This window comes from Episyrphus balteatus, chromosome 2 (genome assembly GCF_945859705.1).
Source record: "Episyrphus balteatus chromosome 2, idEpiBalt1.1, whole genome shotgun sequence".
Lineage (NCBI taxonomy): Eukaryota > Metazoa > Arthropoda > Insecta > Diptera > Syrphidae > Episyrphus > Episyrphus balteatus.
The window spans coordinates 106,564,254-106,586,020 of record NC_079135.1 but is presented as its reverse complement, the minus strand read 5'-3'; the positions used below and the strand labels follow the sequence as shown (position 1 = coordinate 106,586,020).

Genomic DNA, 21,767 nt, shown 5'->3' with positions numbered 1-21,767 from the left:
CGCCTACTACTACTATACTCTCATATTCACAGTTTATCGTCCTTTAAGAGGTCTCTTCTTTCCCTATTAGTGCACACAAAAAAAATTCCATTGAATTGCTTTATTTGCGTAGGCGAAATGGAAACAGCATCGATTAGAATTATTTAAATTAATGTTATAGGAGGGAGTTTTCTAAATGAGGACATTAAGATCTAAATGATGAGATTTGTGTGTGTCCTTAGTTGTATACTTATGTTTATTTTTCTTATAAATGCCAGTTGTCATGAAAATTCAATCATAAATAAAAAAAAAATAATAATAATATCATTATACGAAGATTTAAAGATGGAACATTTAAAAAAGTTTATTTTCCAGGAAAAATTTATATTTATTATTTTAAAAAGCTGCTTTATATTGTTTCTTTGAATATTTTTTTTTAAAGAAGAGATTGACTTGGTATATCATTGAAAAAGTCTTAACTTTTTTAATAAAAGGACCAAATTCGGTTAAAATTCGTAACGTACCAACAACCAAGTAAAAATTTAAATAAAAGTCAATGGCGACTATTGTATTGGCATAAGTCTGTTTATTGAACAGGAAAGTAGTTATAGGTTATAGGTGCCACTCGATTGGAAAGTCCGGGAAATTCGAAGACCAACAATTTGCTTAGGGAAAGTCAAGGAATTTCAAAAGCAGTCAGGTAAAATCTACATTAGTGTGGTCCAAAAATTATTTTTTTTCGATTTTCGGTCGGGTCACCCCCTAAATTTGTTCCACTTAACTACAACATTAACGTTGCGAAATTTCAATTCGCTATCTTAACCGCAAGAGGGTGCTTGTAACAGTTCAATTTTTAGGTTTTGTAGGTAATCTTGATTTTTATTTTTCATTTTTTTTTTAAATTTTTATTTAAGTTTCACTTGTCTTTATGAAACATATAAAATATTTTTTTTTTCGAATAAAAGTGAGAAATAATTAATAATAATAAATAATAAGGAAAATGTGCAAATAAAAAGTCTGTGTGTACCACCTGTTGACGAAATTTACTTGGAAGTGGCCCCAAAAATTATTATTTCGATATTTTTTCAGAATAAGTATAACAACCACAACTTTCAAGCAATTTTTAACTTAAAATTTAAAAAACAAAAATTTTTTTTTTAAAAATATTTTTTTTTAAATATTTTCTTTTAAATTTTTTCTATTAAAATACAATTTTTCAAAAGCGATCATCACCCCCTTCTATATAAGATAGGAGGCTGAAAATTCAACAGTATGATACCAATAGGTGAAACCAAACTAGGGGGTGGCCAACGTTTATTTGAAAATTTTATTTTTCCCATACAAGCGTGAACCACTCCAATCTACATATCTACCCCAGTATTCTTCACATTAAAATAATCTAATTCTTTGTTTAGCTCTGCCAATACTTTTGCGCTAAAAAAGATTTCCCGGTTTCGAACTATGAATCATCAGTTTTAACAACGAATAAATTCCTTTTTTTTTTTCTGAAAATCACTTTTCGATGAAAAGAATAGAATAATTCCAATTTTTCCGAAAATGACTTTTTGATGAAGATGGCATCTTTAGAAGATACACATGCCCTAAGTCGAAAAAAAATGTGAAAGAAAGTGAAGAATCAAAGATGTATTCTGTTCTTAAAAGGGTTGGTTTAAAATATGAAATTTTGTTTGCATTTTTTTTAACTGAATGAATACCAAGTAAAATCAGAGCTATTTAAACTGGTTAAATCAGAACTATTTAACTATTTTTAATTTTGATGAGATTTGGCATACATGTTAAGAGTAGACTAATCTTGTTACAATTTAATTTACATTTTTCTAAAATTCGAGAGATAATAAAGTAAAATCTGAATCTGGAAAAACTATTTCAAAAAAATGAAAAAAATACACTAATTTTTTCAGATTTTTATTTTGACGCTAAATGGCGTCCCACGATGTAGCCCGATCAATCTAGAAATTTTATCAAAGTTAATTTAAGTACAACATTTTTTGATGCAATTACGCTCCTTTGATGGAGGAGAATATAAAACCACAGTTTTACACCAAAATTTGATATGGCGTATCCCCGAAAATGACCCCTGACCCCTAGGTAGTACGGAAAAAGTGATTTCAGTCGAATTTAATAAAATTTTAGTATTTAATAAAATTTAGTATTTTAGTATAAAATTTAGTAATTTAGTATAATTGTAAATAATATAACACTTAAATAGAACTTTTAAGGAATTGATAGGAAAGTTGTCAAGCAATATAATAAAAAATAGCTTTTTTAAGTATGTTTTACCGATTTAACACATTTGCCAGTACCATTGAATAATTATATATAGAAGTGACACCGGAAAAAACATCCGCTTTGTTTGAGGGGTGGCGCTACAATCGTTACAAGAGTGGCGCCACAATCGTTTTAGGATTGTGTATTCGATGGCCGAAAAATTCCTTAAAAGGACTTTTGGTTACTAAGTAACCACAACTACTATATTATTTATATTTGGTGTATTTGTATTAGTTTTGTGTTGTGTTAGAAGTGTGTTTGTTTATTTTTGTTTCTGTAATATTCAAATTGAATTTATTTTTAATTTTTGTAATATTTTGAATTGAACATTTATTTTTGAATGTTTGATTCTTATGTATATTTGAAAGGATTTTGTTTTTCTGTTTTTATTAACGACAAGAAGATTTTTCTTCAACTATAGAGAGTTTATTTAATTTTGACTAGGGTGCTTTTTGTAATAATATCTAGCTGTAGTTCACATTATTTAAATGTTGTCTGCATGCACTGTAGCATATACTTACTATTTTCTTAAACCCCATATGCAAGAGTAGGTAAGGATCAAGTTCATACAATATGGCCATATTACACATTATTTTAAAGTATTTTAATGCATATTTCAAATATTTTAATACAATACGAAACTATCTCGATTATTTGCTTAAAATGATTTATGTATGCGAACAAGAACTTTGGATTTACGGCTTTGTTCAAATTTGCAGTTTTTACAAAATGTTAAATTTTGGAAAAAAAATCTTTTCGTACCATTTTTGGATACTTTTCTCTGTTTTTAATTTTTTTTTTAATCTAAAATTTAAACGATAATAATTAATAAAATGTTGAAATAAACTCACAAGAATTTTAGTTTATTTGAAAAAAAAAACTGTAAAAAGGTCTATTTTGATCGCAAATGTATGAAAATGTGGTTTTGGATAGTTCCAATGATTTTCCTATTTCACCATTTGAAATAAAATATTTATTTCTAATATCCTAAAACTAGAAGAATGTAGCTTTTACATGCTCTTTATTTTGTCATGATACTATATAGTCAAGCTATGCATTCTCACAAAAAAAAAGTTGAGATAACAATCAGACATTGCATTACTATAGCCCTGTTCCATTGGAGAATACTAATAGTAGATTTTTTTTGTTCATCTGTCAGTCTGTCTGTCTATAGCTAAACGGATCTACCGATTAACATCAAACTTGGTATGAAGTATTTTTTGGAGACTCTCCAGAGGGGTTTTTAGAACTAATTTTTTTTACCAGAAATAACGATACCTGCCATATACCAATATCGGAAATGTTTTATTTTCTCGAAAACGGTACAAGTAATTTTGTTTAAAAAAATTATAAAATAGTTTTTGGGCAATCATGGAAATGTTTTAAAATTATTATTAACCTACCGTAGAACCGTTTTTTTTTTTTTTCAAATCTGATTTTCTGCCAAACTGCCAATTCAATTTTAAAGAATTTTTATGTAGTTTAAATATTTATATAGTTTAAATATAAAACAGTAAGACAATTTGGAAAAATAATAGTTTTTGGATAAAAAAAATTGAACACTTTTTTTTGAAAAATCAAATTTTCGAAAACCGGAAATTAATTTTTTTTGACATTTTAGTTTTGAATGTTGAATAGTGATTTCTACGAAATTGCATACCAATTTTATTTTTTTTTTGTTTTAATTTATTTATAAGGCTCCAACGATTTTGAAATTTTTTTTCTACAAATCTTTCTTAGTAGAAGAAATCAAATTGAATAGGTACTTGTTGGAGGTATCACGAATTCTGCTTTGTTCCTTTAACTTTTTGGACTAGTGTATAAAAACAACTCAGGTTAAAAGCTGCACTCGTTATGAAACTCAACTATTAAATTTAGCCGAGCGTTAGCCTTGTACCTGAGTATTAAATTGTTTATTGGTAGGGTGAAATATATATAATTCAGTTAAATATTTAAGTCAGCCTTAAATTTGATTATTGGTAAGGCCCGTAGAAAATAAAATTTACTAATTATAAGTTTTGGTGAATAAAACTTCTTATTCAGATTTCTTTGGCACAAATTTATTTGTCATGAAGTAAAGTTATCAGGTGGAGTTTCGATTCAGCAAAAAAAGGCGCTAGTTGTTACGCATTTTATAATATTGCCAAAAAAAAATATAATATAAAAAAATAGCAATCTCTGTGGGGATACGAACTCAAAGAGCAAAAGTAAAGAGCAATCACCTTGTCACCTACGCTAATAGGACTATTGAAATAAGTGTAACTTTCATGCCCTATAAGCTATAACGTGCCTAGGATATACAACAATAATTATTTAATTTTGTTCAAATTCTCGTCGTTAATAAAAATGTTTTGTTTTTAGTTTCGAGTTACTATGGATACATTTATAATGTCAAATAACTTTTCAATATTTTTGTTTGATATTTGTGTAATTTTGTATGTATGAGTAAAATTTCCATATTTTCTTTTTTCATTTATAGGATGTCGATGTGTCGATAAGATTTATTTTTGTTTTATGTTTTATGTGTGAGTAAAATTTCCTTATTTTTTTTTTTCTAATTTAGGATGTCGACATGTCGATACGTTTTATTTTTATTTGATATTTGTTTTCTAATGTTTGTATTAGTGAAATTTCCTTTTTTAAAAACAAATTTTTGGAAATATAAATTTCTAGGACAAGCCCCATTCTCTCTGGACATTTTTTAGTACATCTGATTGCCGAAAAAAATAAAATTCTGTGGCGCTAGAAACTATCGGTGTCACTTCTATATATAATTATTCAATGCCAGTACTAAATTGGACTTAGTTTTCAAAGGGAATGTCCATTTTACTATGGAATCATGACCTTGAACGTACAGGGACCAGTTTGTTATACATATGTTTTGCGTGTAGAATATTTTCCAAGTATTTCATGGGAAAGTCGAAATATTTAAAGCCTAATACATACTTGTGAAGCAAGTCGTGAAGTGAATTCATACAATTTTTGTTTGTTTTCAATTATCAAATTAATTTTTTTCGGAAAATATACATACATATAAGGAGAGTAGATTCACGAGTGAAAGAGATTCCTGTACATTTTGCACATGAACTACTTCACGTCGTGAAGCAAAACTTTCCAATTTTTTTTATCACCACGAAATTTCACAGGAACGTTCACGGGTGACCAAAAAAAAAATGTATGGATTCACTTAACGACTTGCTTCACCATGTATGTATTAGCCTTAAGGTTGAAATTAGTTGCTGATCTCAAAAACAAAATTTCAGTTTTTTTTTTCTTTTCAAACAATTGACTGCAAAAAGCGTAATCATATAATTGGTATCAAATGAAATATATTTCGGTATATGCCTATAATAGATCTGTGTCAAAAATATACATATTTTCTTTGTTTAACTAAATTTTGCCCATCCAAATTGTATTAAAATATACAGTGATAGCATTTATGTTCTTTTTTATCCCTATTAGATACCTTACTGTGTTACCTTTAATTCCATTAAAATTTTGATTCCGTTCGGCTGAAACTTGCAACTGTTTTTAAATTCCGGGCGAAAAAAATATTTCGATTAGAAAATTTTCCACGTAAAATTACATAAGATAAATAATATTGAAGCTGTTACTTATCGACAATAAAAAATTTGTTATTTCTTCATTGTAGCTTTTGCTACGGAATTGCCCATATATTTTATTAAGCTTCAATAAAAACATCAAACAACAATGTAAACAAAAATAAGACACGGACTACACGTTGGCTCTGCTACATACATACATTTAAAAAATAAAATCCAAACATAAACGAGTCCTTTCCACATGTCATTGATTTCACATTAACTTTTTTTAAGACCTATCAACGTGTATCTATAAAACATTGTGTTAAGATAAAAATAAATAAACAAAGGGTGTTTCTTTATCAAAACATTGATGGAATTTTTTCCACAGCAACCAAAATATTATTTTTCTTATATCTATGAAAATTAAAATAGTTATGACTTCACAGTTAAAACTGACTTTCTTGAAATAAACATAACTTAAAATTAATGTGTCGCATACTGATTCCTGAAATTAATCTCATTCTTTGTAAGTGTTTTTAAAGGATAAATAAAACCTTCTATTATAAATTGCAAAAAGTAATTGAAGATAAATAAAAAAAAATAATTAGCCTCTTATCAACAGCATCCCTTGCCTAAAGTAAATTTCACTTTACTAAAAAAAAAACACCCTTTATGAAAAAAAAAATCAAATCTTTATAATTATAATCTAAGATAAAAAAAAATAGCTATAAACGTCAGGAACAAGGCAGTATGAGTGAGGAGATAATTGGAAGCGAACAAAAGGGTCGTTTGGTCCGGACTGGAATGCAAAAGATATAATATCCAGCAGCTGCTACTCCTATACCGGCCGCTCCCGTCGCCGCTTAGGGCTAGGAATGGCATACTTGATATTTTTTGCGTGAATAAATGAGCCTGTTCAGTGAACGTAAATAGGACGAGTTTGCGGTTTCTGATTATACCTATCCCGGGAATCTGTTTTATGTTTTTTTTTTTCTTTCTTTTTGTGTTTTTGTTTAATTCCTTTTATCCGTTTTGTTTGCTTCCTTTAGGATGGACTATTAAAAATATACAACAAAAAAAAAGAGGAAATAAGGAATAACCTGTGCACTTTGAACACTTTCAGAATAGCAGGTATCCTGTGCGCACATTAAAAGAAAAAAATTTGTAAACGCCGACACGTCCTTTTTTTATGTGTGTTTTGTTTGTAGAGCAATATCCTGGTATTCCTTTTTCCTGCTTTGAATTTTATAGATTTTTTTTTTTTTATTCATTTTTAATTCTTTATTATTATTTTTTTTTAATTTAAAAAAAAGGACCAAGGAAGAAAAAACCAGAAACCAATATGGGTTGATCCAGTTTATGGATAATTGCTTCGAGTTGTTCATTATCGTATATGCGACGATGATGATGAGAATGACGATGACGACGAAAGTGACTCTAGGAAGAATGCAGTATTGTTGGATATAGGAAATAGGACGGAAGAATTCGTTTGTGCAATATTATTTAGGTCGGATGAAATTGATTGAAAAGCATCACATAATAGAATAAAAGCTGTATTCGTGCGAGGTTGTTAGAAATTTATGAATTTTAGAATTTTCTCCTTTCATCATTCCATCAAGAAAATCAAAGTTTTTTTGTGTTGGAAATTTGTAGTAGAATAATCAAAATACCTGCATTGAATTCTTTAGAAAAGATTTGAGCAACTTCAAGGTATGTAATTGCTGAAAGGAATAATATTAGCGAAAGATTTGGGCACAAGATATTATGAAATTTGAAATTTGCTTTACAAATAACGTGAACTATGTCGAAATCGATTTCTTATATCAGTTTTAAGTACTTTAGCACTTAAATCAATGAGGAGGTTTGCTCTTCAAAAGCTAAATTTTTCCAATTTGGACTCTTGTATATAGTATTGAAGAGGGTTTTATGCTCAGTTTTTGTATTCTTGGTCTTGTGGGATGTCTGCCATTAAAAAAAAATCGTACATCTCATTATCTGGAAAACCACTTGTCCCAAAAAATTTTGCAAGGACCATACTGATTGTAAATATAATTATCTTTTTTTTTTTTTTTCTTTCGTAAACAATTTTCTCATAGGAGTTGTACATCTTCGTTCCTGAGATATTGAGAGTTTTTCAAAATAGTGCACCAAGGCCAAAAAATACGCAAACTGAGTGTGAAATATTTTTGGCTTGTTTTACGATTTGTTAAAAGACTCTTATTGCAAATGCTAAAATCTTTTTAATAGGTTTTTCAGAAAAAAAGTGTTTTCTTACCCTGATTAAAAAAAAAAAAAATATTTCCTTTCATAGCTCAAAATTCTGCTTTTTTTCTATTCTGCTTTTCAAAATTCTGCTTTTTACAATTCTACTTTTCAAAATTCTAATAGCATTATATTTGAACAAAAAAATTCTAGCAATTCTGCATATGCGCTGACTAAAGAAAAATACACCTCATTAATGTATTTCAACATTGGTACTTTGCTAAATTTTTTTGTTTAAGTGTCGCAAATATTTCTTAAAATGCATAGACTGACTTTCTTTCAAATTAAATCTATAACTTATTGGAACCGATGTTGTTGGATACAAAATATTCCTTTTCTTATTCAAATTTTTTAATATATTCATCTTTATTTGATAAATTAAAAAATTTTGAATTATTTTCGGAAATGTTTAGTATTAAAAACCTTTACTTAATATTTTCAAATTTATTTATTTATTAAACAAAAATTAATATGCATTCAAAGAATGATAAATTATGTAGGTAAGTAATCAAATAAGTAGATAATTTTTCAAGAAGATGATTTTACAGAATTTTGCAAAAAATTAAAAAATGGTTTGGAAAATGTTAAAAAGCGCGTGTTTTTTTAATTTTTTGTAGAATTTTGAAAAACAGAATTTTGAAAAGCAGAATTTTGAAAACAGAATTTTGTAAAGCAGAATTTTGAAAGCAGAATTTTGACAAAAAAATTTTGACCCCGGCAAAATTTTGACCCCAACCCAGCCAAAATACCTAAATAACCAATAAAAAAAAACTCACTTTAGTTTTGACTGTCCGTATTAGAAGATCCTCATTTTCGCATTCTCTATCATGGTAATGTCATGTCAGATTTTTATCGCATACATTCGAAATTTTTCACCAATACCAATCTGCCATTTAGCTCGGTTAAAGAGTAAGAGTAAGAGTAACTGTGGTGTGTTGGTTTTTAGAAACCATAAAAAAAGTATCTCCTCTAAAAAAAATCACTATTCCTTTTATTAAAATGTATTCTAAATATTATAATATTAGATTTTTTGGAACCAATTCATAATGATTTTGTTATGTTTCGAGAAAAAAAATCAAAAAAAAAAAATATATAAAGTTAAAAAAATTAGATTTTGTAATTTGTTTCAAAAACTTAAATTTTTTTAAACATTTAACACCTCAAAATTATAAGAAATACCTGTCTGTAAATTTTGAATAAAATTGGCTTTTACTTTGATGAAATATACATACGAACCGAAAAAATATGTCAATTTTTGAATAAACGGAAACGCCATATTTCCGTTATCCGCATTTTTGAGAGAAACTAAACAATTTTGTTAGAATCAATAAGACTATTACGTACACCAAATTTAATCAAAGTAAAAAACACTTAACAAAAATATTTGTAAGAACTATTCGTTCTAACAAGAAAGAAAACTAAAATAATGAAAATAAATTCATTTTTTCTTTACTTAATTCAAAAATTCAATCTCAAAAGTGCAAAGGATTTGTTGGGAGTCCAAATCATAAACGTTCTTTTATTTCATCATTAAATTATCTTGACACAAAAATTATAAATCATGTCAGACTAACTAAATGAATTTTGCTTAGATTTTTTTCCAAAATATTTTTCGTAGGTAGGTATTTACTATGAAACAAAACATTTCTTTTTATTTCATTTAAAATGTTAAAAAATTGAGGGATCAAAACATGTATTTATTTTCATGAAATCTTTGATGTTTTAAGTGTTTATTAACTTTAATCTCTTATTATTCTCATTTCCCTATATTCTCATTTAGAAAAAAAAAAAAAAACAAAAACAAAAAAAAAGTACTGCACGAGAATACCAGTAGTATAGATTATAATATGTGTGTGTTTTGAATTTGTAAGTTTAAAGCCCGCTAGCGAATTCTTAATTGATTTTATCTCTCTTACATAACAATGAAATCATTTTTTCGAGAGCAATATTTGCACACACATATACATAAGAATGCTCTGACAACACGTTTTTTATTCAGCTTTTTCTTTTTTTTTTTTTTCTTCAAATGACAAATAGACACACAATCTGCGACAGCTTTTCTACCCCCAATTACAAAAATGCTACTGCTGGAGAACCATCATCATCCCCATCCAACCAACAACAACAAAACATTCAACCAACGACATACAATTTCTACCCTTAGTTGTGCTGTGTTGAGTTGCAAGATAGCATCTCTTTCCATTCTGTTCTATGTAGAATGAAACATCGCTTTATTTTTTATTCTAGGTTTCTTTTTTTTTGTCAAACAACTTAGCCCCCTTCCTGGGGGCCTTTTATGGGTGGTGATTGTTGGTTGATCGTTGGGGATAGAGTTACCTTATGCACCTACTTTTTTTACGTAATTTTTATGTTTTCCCTCCTGTAGTGTTGCAGGTTTTAAAATATATCGAATAAAATAAGTGATAAGATTTAATAGGGAAATGTTAGTATTAAGTTTTGAGGGACCTTCAACAATGGTGTTGAGACCCAACTTATTGTTTCCTTGAAAATCTGAATATTTTTTACAACGAAGCAAACCTCTGAAATTACATATATGTAGATCCTAAAGATATGCAATTTTTTGCATTTGATTCGCACAGTTTCAAAACGTAGCTCTTAAAAATATGCAATTTTTTGCATGTAAGTCCTATAATTTTAAAGCGTGGGTTCTAAAAATATGCAATTTGTTTGCTTTTAAGTCACATAATTTTAAAATGTAACTCCTAAACATATGCAATTTTCGCATTTAAGTCCCATAATTTTAAAACGTACATAGATTTTAAACATATGCAATTTTGTGCATTTAAGTATTAAAATTTTAACACAGCTCCTAAAAATATGCAAATATTGCTTTTACGAGTAAGTCCCATAATTGTAAAAGCAAAAATATGTAATTTTTTGCTTTTAAGTCATATAATTTAAAAACTCAGTGCCTAAACATTTGCATTTAATTCCCATCACTTTAAAACGTAGCTTCAGAATATATGCAATTGTCCCATAATTTTTAAACGTAGCTACTAAAAATATGCAATTTTTTTTGCATAAAAGTCCCATAATTCCAAAACGCACTTCCTAAAAATATGCAATTTTTTTATTACAAAAAAACTGAACTGCAATATATTGGTCTCATTATATTTTCAAAGATTTACTTTAATCATAAATTTACCCTGCAGCTTGGTAACACTGATTGTTTGTTGAAAAATATAATCCCTTTTTGCTGCTGCTGTTGTTGGTGCTTTAAGAGAGAAAGAGCATTTTGCATTGTAGCCTGTGTGCTTGTGCAGAACTGCATCAAGCAGATTGTGAATTCTGGTTGAAGTGTCACCTACTCCTCTCTATACTACGCCACGTTCTAGATTTTTACTGCTCTCTAGTGCGCCAGTTCATCTCGGGTATACCTAACTATTATGTGTGTTTCCATCTGTGTTTCTATATGAACTATGTTGATTATGTACCAATATTGTAGTTAGAGTCCTCATTAAGCCAGAGCAACCAAATAGTTTGTTATAATCCCAGCGAAATTCAACATCCGCCGCACTGTAACCCATATTTTGATATTCGAACACTTTATAATTCACATTCAATAAAAACAAAAACAAACAAAAAAAAAAAACGAAACTCATTTCGAACTGAATTGGAATCACCTAGTTTTTGTTTTTCCTTCTCAGGACATCTTGTAATCTCAACTCGTGATATGGTGTTCCCAATAAGGTATGTGAATTGACTCTTCTGCTTGACAGCACTGCACACAATCAGTGACCGTTAGTCATTTCTATTTTGTCCTATTTTCCACGTGTGTCCTATATTTTTTTGAAGATTTATTATTATGAAGAATTCGTATATGTTTGAGTGAACTTATACGCTGCTTTCATTTTATTATTACAAAACCAAAAAATATATAAAAATATGGAAGTGATTTATTGTTGTCATTTTGTTGTTGTTGACATCTGGTGATTCAGCTCACTGAACCAAAGAAAAATGTGCCAAATATTTCCCCCCAAAAATAACTAAAAAAAAAAAAAATAAAACAAAATTGTATATAAAATGTTTTGTTTTTGTTTTTTTTTTTTCGTTTTGTGGGGCTGGGCAGAGTGATGTATAAGAGCAAAATGATAGTAGCCTAACCCCTCTTGTTTAGAAGTGTTCAGAAAAGTCGTGGGGAGGAATTTCACCTCACTCTCACTCTTCTTTTTTAATTCACAACAAATACAGCTGTGTTAATGAGATATTTTGTATTCTGTTTTCTTAATGAGTTTTGTTTACTTTGAAAAAAAAAAAAAATAGAAACAAAATGCGTTTAATTATTTAAGTGTTTGACATTTGAATTTTTGTAATTTTTTTTTCTTTGTTATTGTTTTGATGAATGTTGTTGTTTTTTTCTTGAAGATAAAAAATAGTAATTTTATTAATTGTATAAGGGACAACCCCTAAAATAATTTGTCACATTCTTTTTAATTACTATCTAAAAATTTTGTCTGTGCAGTACATTTTATTATATTAATTTAACTGTGCAAAACTTTTACATACCAATTTATGTAATTATTTTCGAAAGTAGAAAAAGTGGGAATGGGTTGTTGTTCTGTATTACAAAATTTTGTATCTGTGTGAACATGATTTTGCATTCCATTATTCAGATTTTGTGTAATTCAAAATTCTGGAAATTCTGAATCCTGTATCTCAAAATTCTGTAAATCTAAAATTCGGTTGCCAAAATTCTGTATTTTAAAGTTTTGCAAATTAAAAATTTTGTATTTTAAAATTAAGAAAATCCAAAATGCCATTTTGTATTAATTCTATTATTAAAACACTTAAAACTAAAAATTAATTAGGGTCATTATTATGTTTTTCTATTACTGTACAACAAGTGTGGGCCAAAAATGATTATTTATTTATCAAATACTAAAATCAAGCAAGTACATAGTACATACCAAATAAACTGTGACCAATCATGTGCAGGTGGATTGAACGATTCCAACACTTTGTAGATTTACAAAAAAAAAAAATCTTAAAAATTAAAAATCACTAAAAAATACCCCCAATAAATAGGTGTTTTTCAAAAATTCATATTTCAAAACGCAACGCGGTGCGTTGATTATAAGTCACCAATTTTTACTGTCGCTTTTTCGTTTCATCGTGTTTCAAATCATTACGATACTAAAGAAGAAAAAGTCAAAAAAAAAAATAAAAAACAGTTCGCAATAGTTGACCCACGTAAACCAAGATTTTTGTATCAATTTCCCAGCCCGAAAAAAACACTTGTCTGCTTTTTTTTTTATCGCAGCATTCGAACACTTTTTTTATAAATCTTGAAGCAGTAAGTGACTTTATTAAGACGAAAGCATTTAGCGAACAGTTTTTTCTCATTTAGTTTGTTTTTTCATCTATTCTGTTCTCCTGATCTATTCCAAGTCAAATGAAAACGGCATTTGTCCAGCCACACTCTGCAATCACAAACTATTGTAGAATAGAAATATTGATTTCTACAGCTAAACTGAAAATACCATACATACTCTCAAGATGTGAATACATATTTAAAGTAAACGATATCTCCATTTTCTGATTCCTTGCCGCATAGGATATAAATAAAAAAAAACTTTTTGTCAGTGACTTTATATCCGCTCTTTGTTTCTTGAATATAAACCTATTTTGTATCAGTCTAATTTGCATTTTACCTGAAACCGTCTTGTTGTTTACCTTTCATTAACAATTTTCTTTTTTTTTTTTAATTTCTTTTTAGGGTGGTTATCCTGCGAGATTAAAGAAAGTCCTGATTGTAACAGCGCCATTGTGGTTTAAGGCGCCATTTAAAATTTTAAGACTTTTTGTACGTGAAAAATTGCGAGAACGTGTCTTTACGGTATCAGTTCCAACACTGAGTTTGCATGTGCCTCGTCAAGCCCTGCCCAGATACTTAGGCGGAACTCTAGAAATAGATCACTCCACATGGTTACTGCATTGCTACAAATCGATGACGAATCGTGAAGACGAGCTTCTGGCCAATATTGGGCACCAACAACCATCTAGCAATAATTTACAAATAACAACTACAACAACAAATAATACAACAACACCAGTATCAACAACAACAGATTTTGCTGGCAGTGGTGTTGTAGATCAAGGTGTTATTGAGGGCGCAGTTGTTGCCGAAGCAAACGATAATATTCCCGACACAACGGCACCACTAAGTGAGTTCTGGTCGGAGAATCCACCAAGTAGTGCTTCGTCTGGGTTCAGTGATGACGACAGTCTGGCCGGGGCAGAAGGAGATCCAAAAACAATTGAACAGATCGTTCAAATGGTAAAGGAACGCGGGAGGCACGGTTTGTTCAAGGAATATGCTGATATTAGGGGTCGAGCGCCTGAGGGCACATTTATTCATGCAAAGTAAGTTTTTCTTTCTTAATTCATATTCAAATTTTTAACTTATTTTTATTTTTATTTTTTTAAGGATGCGAAATAACCTGACAAAAAATCGTTACACAGACGTCCTGTGCTACGATCATAGCAGAGTGGTGCTATCACAGGACACTGAGGATTTGTCAGATTACATAAATGCCAACTTTGTTGATGGTTATAAGCAGAAAAATGCATATATTTCAACTCAAGGTAAGGGTTCCATTCATTTTAACAGCAAAACATTTTACCTATATATTTAGTTTATTCGTTAAATACTAACGTTATACATAGGTACATTTTCATGAAAAATATAAACCTTTTTATTAAAATGAGTTTCATTAGAATTGTTTGCAAAATACTTAATAGATTTTCGTAGAAATAACCATAACAAGCCATTTGTCGTGATAATAACATTTCCTGGAAAATATAAACATTCCTAAAGTATTGAAAGACATTCAAAATGTGAATGAACGATTTTTGAGAATCATTATAAAGTTTAACAACAAAAATAGAATTTCAAAAAGCAAATCAGACTTCGATTAAAAAAAGGACGAACAAAAGTATTATTCACAATGTTTTCTGGAAAAAAAAAAACAAATTGCACTTAATTGAAAATATTCAAACTGAATATTAGAATTAAACTTAAAGCCTTAATTCTCCAAAATAGAACAAAAACTCAAAGTATTCACTTTGGTACGTAATGGTCTATTTTTGTCTTTAAAAAAAGTTTTTTTTTTTTATAAATAGTCCATCACTCTTTATTTTGTATGATCCCTTTCATATTCCCAATCTCTATTTTTAAGATAGCTCCCAAATTTCGGTGATGTAATTTAAATCTAGACCATGCTTTGGCCTTCATTTTTTTAAGAACTTGATTTTTTTTTATGAATCCCGTTTTGTTATAATATATGTAATTTCATCCATTGGATATCGATTTTTCTTGAGCTAATTATTGTATTGAAGAATATCGAGATAATCTTATTTTCGAATTATTCCGTTAATACCAACTTATACTAAGAACAATCCCACATCATAAAACCACCTCCAGCTGAAGTTAAACATTTAAGACAATGGACCAAACGCAAAAAGAGATCAAACTATTTACTCTTTTCAGAATAATTTTTGATTTCGATCTCAACAAAAAAACACTGAAAAATGAGTGAACAGCTTATCTATTTGCATACGACCCAATATCAAGTACAATTTATTTCTCTTATTAAAGCTTCTGATACAAAGCCAAGGTTTTGGAAAAAAAATCAATTTATGCTAATCGCTCGTCAGAATATCTGTATACTCTGCATCTACGTCTAGATTAATAACTGGCCTACCCTAGTAAGCAAATTGAAGTCAAGCTTCTCTATGCACTTTGTTTATTTTTGATTCACTAACGATTTTTCATCTTTCCCAGATGACATGAGATATTTTTAGACATGATCACCAGTTAAATGACGATTTTGGCAAAAAAAATCATTCTTACAAATATGGCATCTCTTTCAATTGTACAGCACTGGTGTCCAGTTTTTGGTCAATACATTAAATCTCCATTTTTTCTGAACCGTCTGTAAATTTTTGATACGCAAAGATGAATGAGCCAGGTCATTGCTCATTGACTGATTCCTTCTTGCAATATTACCAAGACTTAAAGCGTTTTTATCGTAGACTGCACCCAGTAAATTAATATTTGATCCGTCGGACCAAAACATATTTTACAATTTTTTGCTTCCCGACTTTGTCTGTGTCGAGTTTTTGTTTTCAAGAATTTTTGAAATAAATTCAATACTATTCGTTTGTTATAACCTTTAGCACTGATTTTCAATTATCAGTTATACTATAAAACTAATAATTTCAATATAAAATATAAATATTCCTAGGAATAAGCTCTAACTGAGGTTATTATGACTGTTGAAAAATTGGCCCTTAAGCCAAATAGTGCGTTAAAAGTAATACAAATAAGTTATATTAGTTAATAAAAAACCATGAATGAGAGTGATTTTACTCTATGCTATTTATTGCACAGCGAAAATAGATACAGTTGCCCCCAATAGTACAATTAAACAAAATCAACTGTTGGATAAACGTGCACCATCGACAAGTCTATGTAAGAACAGTTCGACATATTTTTTCAGTCATTTTGGTGGATCTTGTTTCACTAGTTCCTAAAGAATTCAAAACATTTCCAAATTTTTTTTTTGCACCTATTATTTTGCATACCACTGTACTATGTTAGGTACTATTCTTTTTGATCCCATATTACGAAAATAATGTTAAGTACCAAGTTTAAAGTAAATTGGTAAATGCGTTCTTGTATATCACAGAGAGGCGAACCTACTTTTTTCGCATTATCTAATGCGAGCCAACTATATAATATACAAATATGTACGTTCTTGTGAAATTTTCGACTGTTCAAAATGTACTGATAAAGCTCCTAGCTCTTTGCGTTTCAAAATGTTATAAAGCTTGACCTTTTCAAGTTGCATTAAAGTCAATGTTGTAGGATATTTCATTGGATTGATTACATTTCAAATATGAACCATATTTTGTCTCAATATTATTCAATTAAAAAATAAACCTTTAGAAAGATACATATTCACGACCTTGATCTTAAACAATATCATAAACCAATTAAAAACGTTTGTAAAATTTTATAAAAAAAAAAGTACCCATTAATTCAGTGAACAATACAAAATCAAAGAAATGTATCCCCTATTTAAACCATTTCACTGAACTTAAGCACCTACATGTGCTATGCATTGTTCATATACCTACATCATGATGTTATTTTCGTAAATAAATCAATAAACCTCTTTTTTTAAAATATAAGTGCCCTAGATAAAACTCCTTGTGAAACCATGATGATAACTGAAAATGAGGTTGTGCTCTGTTATTCGTTTTTTAATATCATGGAATTAATCTAGATTCTTATAAAAAAAAAACTCTATCCCATCAACCACCCTCTCCTCATAGTACTTACATATTTTATATTCATATATTCGTAAAATTATAATAATCATTTTTCCATTTTCATACACAAGTGCACAAGTGAACCTACATTTTTGTAACCATTTAAAAAAAAAATGAAAAATCTCTTAATTTCACTTTTTTCTTGTCTTTTATTTTAAATTTCAGGTCCATTACCAAAGACATCCCATGATTTTTGGCGAATGATTTGGGAGCAACATTGTTTAGTTATAGTTATGACAACACGTGTGTTGGAAAGGGGTAGAATTAAATGCGGTCAATATTGGGAACCAGCTGAAGAAAGTTCCTGTGAATTTGGACACTTCCATGTGCGAACAATTAGTATAGAATCTAATGAAGATTATACAGTAGCCTCATTAGAACTCAAAAATTTTAAGGTAAATCAATTAAATCAATCATTCTCACATTGTCTTTTTTAAATACAATATTTTTTTAAATATATTTTTATAGACTGAAGAAACAAGGAATGTCTCACATTGGCAGTTTACAAGCTGGCCAGATTATGGTGTTCCAAGTTCGGCGTTAGCAATGTTAAATTTCTTGCAAAAGGTCCGCGACAAACAGGCTCAAATGGTCAAGTCATTAGGTGACACATGGGCCGGACATCCACGTGGCCCACCAATTGTTGTGCATTGTAGTGCTGGAATCGGACGAACTGGTAATAATAAACAGATCGAATATAATTAAAATAACAATGAAATTAAATAAAATACAATTTTATTTTTTAGGTACATTTATAACATTAGATATATGCATATCCCGATTAGAGGACGTCGGTACTGCCGATATTAGAGGCACTGTCGAAAAAATCCGTTCACAACGAGCCTACTCGATACAAATGCCAGACCAATATGTGTTTTGTCATTTGGCTCTCATAGAGTATGCCTTATCCCGTGGAATGTTACAATCGGCTGATCTTGAAGGATTCGACGATCGAGATGATGATTCCGATTTAATTTAAAAAAAAAAACAAAATTTTAACTTTTTAAATGTTTATATTAAAAAAACAAAAATTAATCCATAATTACACCTCCTGAAAAAGAAACAAAAATATTAAGAAGCTAAAATTCAAAAAAACCGCAGGACGCAATATACTATTTCTCCTGAAAAATCATTTGTCTTTTATCAATTTTGAAATGGAAAGCAAGCAAGGACGACTGTGTGTTTAATGATCTGTTCTGCTGTGATTAATAAATGATATGATGATCTACCGCATAGTAGAAATAGCATGCTAGAACCCTGTGATTTCTAAACAATAAAAAAAAAAACAAACATTTTTTGTATAAGACCCAGCAGACAGATTAAAAACGCACTCATATGCCGCAGATACAAGTAACCGTCCTGAAGGAATGATTTTTTTGTTTTCTTTTTTTAAAAAAGAAGCCAGATTTGACAACTTTCTGCAGATTAAATAAAAATAAATAAATATAATTAAATGTTAAAACAAACAAACTACCACCACAACCACCCTAACCCGCAACAACAAAAACAAAAAACAACCAATCCCTTCTTGTATATTTCTTATAATAAACAAAACAAAACAGAACAAATGTTTTTAATAAACATTGTAGAGAAATTTTTTTAAAAGATTGTTCTATTTAAACAAAAAAAAAAGAAAATCAGTTTTTGTCCTTTACGTTTTTATTTTATTCTTTTTATAAATATATACTCTAAGTTTTCTTAAGCATATTATTATTATTATTATTATATTATAATTATAAAACAAAAACAAAAAATAAATAGAAATCAAATTTTAATTTAAATGAAAATAATAAAAAACAAATACAAAAAAAAAAAGAAATAAAACAAATTATGTAGTTAAGATTTCTAGAGATTACAAAAAATTCAATTAATGTATTTAAAAAAACAAAAAAAGAAGAAAGAACAAAACAAAACAGAAAAAAATATTAGAATCGATGAAAAAAGATTATAAAAAAAATATATAAAAAAAAATCAAATAATAATAAATTAAACAATTAAATGTATGAGAACTATGAGAACTATTTTTTATAGCTTTTTCAACTCAAGAGAACAAAACAAAAAAAAAAAAAACAAAACCAGACAGAAATTATTATGGAACATGGATAAAAAGAAAATTACATTGGAAAAAATACCGTCTTTTGTCGGAGGTGATATTAAAAATAGAAAACAAAAAAAAAAAAAACAGAATTTAAATTTCTAGTAGCCGTTTATTTTAACAGCCAAATTTATGAAAGTACCTAAATTTGAGGGCTTATTGATTCGCGTAGGGATGATTTTTCTTCTTTTCTTTTATTTTCTTTGATTGTAGAAAAGAATATGAGTTTGTTTGCCATCAAAATCTTACACGGATTAGAATGTGGGGAAAAATGCAGGATGTGATGTTCTTTCATTTTCCTTAACCTGAATATCTTTGGTTATAGGAAATCTTTAATAAGAAAATAAGAAATCAAACTAAAAATTCTTCAAAAATAGATGTTATGTGGCTCTTTTATTAATCAGATCTTAATAATTAAAAGTTGACGAAGCTGCAAAAATGATTCTACAACTCAGTTTCAAATTTGTGATTTGCACCTACATACCTACGCTTGAAATAAAATTAGTCGACCAAAAAAACAAATATGCAAGTATGACGAATATGACTGCAAATATGTTAAGGCAACCTATCAAGTTGAAATTTTGTTTAAGCTTTTGTCCTTTTTGCACCAACCAGTTTTCCAACATGTGTTTTTCTGTGTTCGTTTGAAGTGCAATCGATGTTTTCATAAAGTTAATTCTTGAAATACGTAAAAAAAATCCGCTTTTCAGCTGGCAGCAGTTTCGTGAAAAGGTTCGTTTTGTGCTTGTGGTCCTTTTTTCATTTTGCCATATTTTTCTCAAAAGCGCTAAGTGTTCAAGTGTAAAGAAGGAGTGTTCAAATAGATGATACAAACCGTATTTTTTTTATGTATTGCTTTCCGTATCCACAGTTGGAATTTGTTGATATTTGTAAAATTCTACTGCAGATAGCAATACAAAAAAAAAAAAAAAAAAAACAGCTAATGTGACTTAAAATTTAGAGCAAATTCGAAATACTTACTACTCCGGACTTCGTACTATTTTCTAGCGTTAAGGAACATACAATGGATAAAAAAAAATACTAAAAGTACTTAAAGAAGCTGATTTGTATATTTTTTACTTTTTTGTGGCGTGAGGAACACAAAAGCACAAAAAGTTCAGAAATAAGTACTAAAAGGGTACTCTCATTGGAGTGAAGGAAAACAAGCATTTTCTTCAATTTTTCAGGTTTCAGTTATCTCTTGGGAAATTGTCCTTACCCGGTCCTGTACACAAAATTGTAAGTTTTGTTCTGAGCTCTTGTTTCACCAGGTTCACGATAAAAAATAATTAAAATTATTTCATCGGGTAAGTATTTGAAATGAAAATTCAAAAGAAGTGCTTCCCATCAATATTTAAAAAATGCAAATATTGGGGGTTATCGAGAACAATGTTAATAATGTTCGAAACTGGGGAATGAATGCTTCAATTAGTTGGAATACGAAATTATTTTCTTAGTTAAATAGTGATGTCATTATCATTCGACTTTTGTTCCAGAAAATGTTTTTCTTGCTGAGGATCTGATATGATTTTTCATGAAAATTAACGATAGAAATTTAAATTGGAATTTGTATTGTTACATTTTTGATTGAGTTAAAATGAAATCTGGAGCCTAGCTACATAAAAAAACGTTATTTTTTTTAATGAACTTTTGAATTGACTTAATAAAAAAAAAACTATTACTATATTGGACTTCGAAGTCGAGATTTGAATAATTTGTCTTATTCGCAAAAGAAATCTGAAATACTAGAATCGAACAAGCCGAGAAAATCAAAACCCTTGTACAGTTTGTATTGTAGCCCCTCATGCAGATAGACAAACAAACTTGCGGGACTCACTTTTATCACATTCTATATGATCGTAACTTTCTATTTCTGAATAAAAACCCAAAGGGAAATGTCTCCGTGAAAGGTCTTCCAATAAAAACTCTTCTGGAAATTGTTCCCCCTTTTCGCGCTTTCATCAAAAGAACGATATTATGGGAATTTAACGATTGGAAGCCGTTCTCCCCAACAAATTTCCCCGGCAGTGTGCATTCAGAAAAGGATTGACTATCACGTTTGTCTGCTATCTAAATTTCGATTTTTTTAAATCGCAAATAAAAAAAAATATTCTTTTCTACAACTTTCTATTTGATTATTTAAAATAATTTAAATATTTCATAAAACTTTTTATTAAATTTATTATGCGAAAGAAACTCAAAATTTATTTCAATTTAAAAAAATACAGCGCAGCTAACAA

The 21,767-nt window shown here is 28.9% G+C and overlaps 1 protein-coding gene across 4 annotated transcripts in view; it reads left to right on the top strand.

Annotated features, from left to right (window-relative positions):
* Positions 1–20,100, top strand: part of LOC129910201 (tyrosine-protein phosphatase non-receptor type 9) — a 98,567-nt gene extending 78,467 nt beyond the window's left edge. For all 4 annotated transcript variants that reach the window (XM_055987477.1, XM_055987478.1, XM_055987475.1 and 1 more), the window contains exons 4-8: positions 13,813–14,459; positions 14,524–14,681; positions 17,598–17,827; positions 17,901–18,108; positions 18,179–20,100. In XM_055987477.1, coding sequence (XP_055843452.1) covers positions 13,813–14,459; positions 14,524–14,681; positions 17,598–17,827; positions 17,901–18,108; positions 18,179–18,411 — 1,476 coding nt within the window. In that variant the 3' untranslated portion in view covers positions 18,412–20,100. The remainder of the gene's footprint in view (positions 1–13,812; positions 14,460–14,523; positions 14,682–17,597; positions 17,828–17,900; positions 18,109–18,178) is intronic.
* Positions 20,101–21,767: the final 1,667 nt, after the last annotated feature.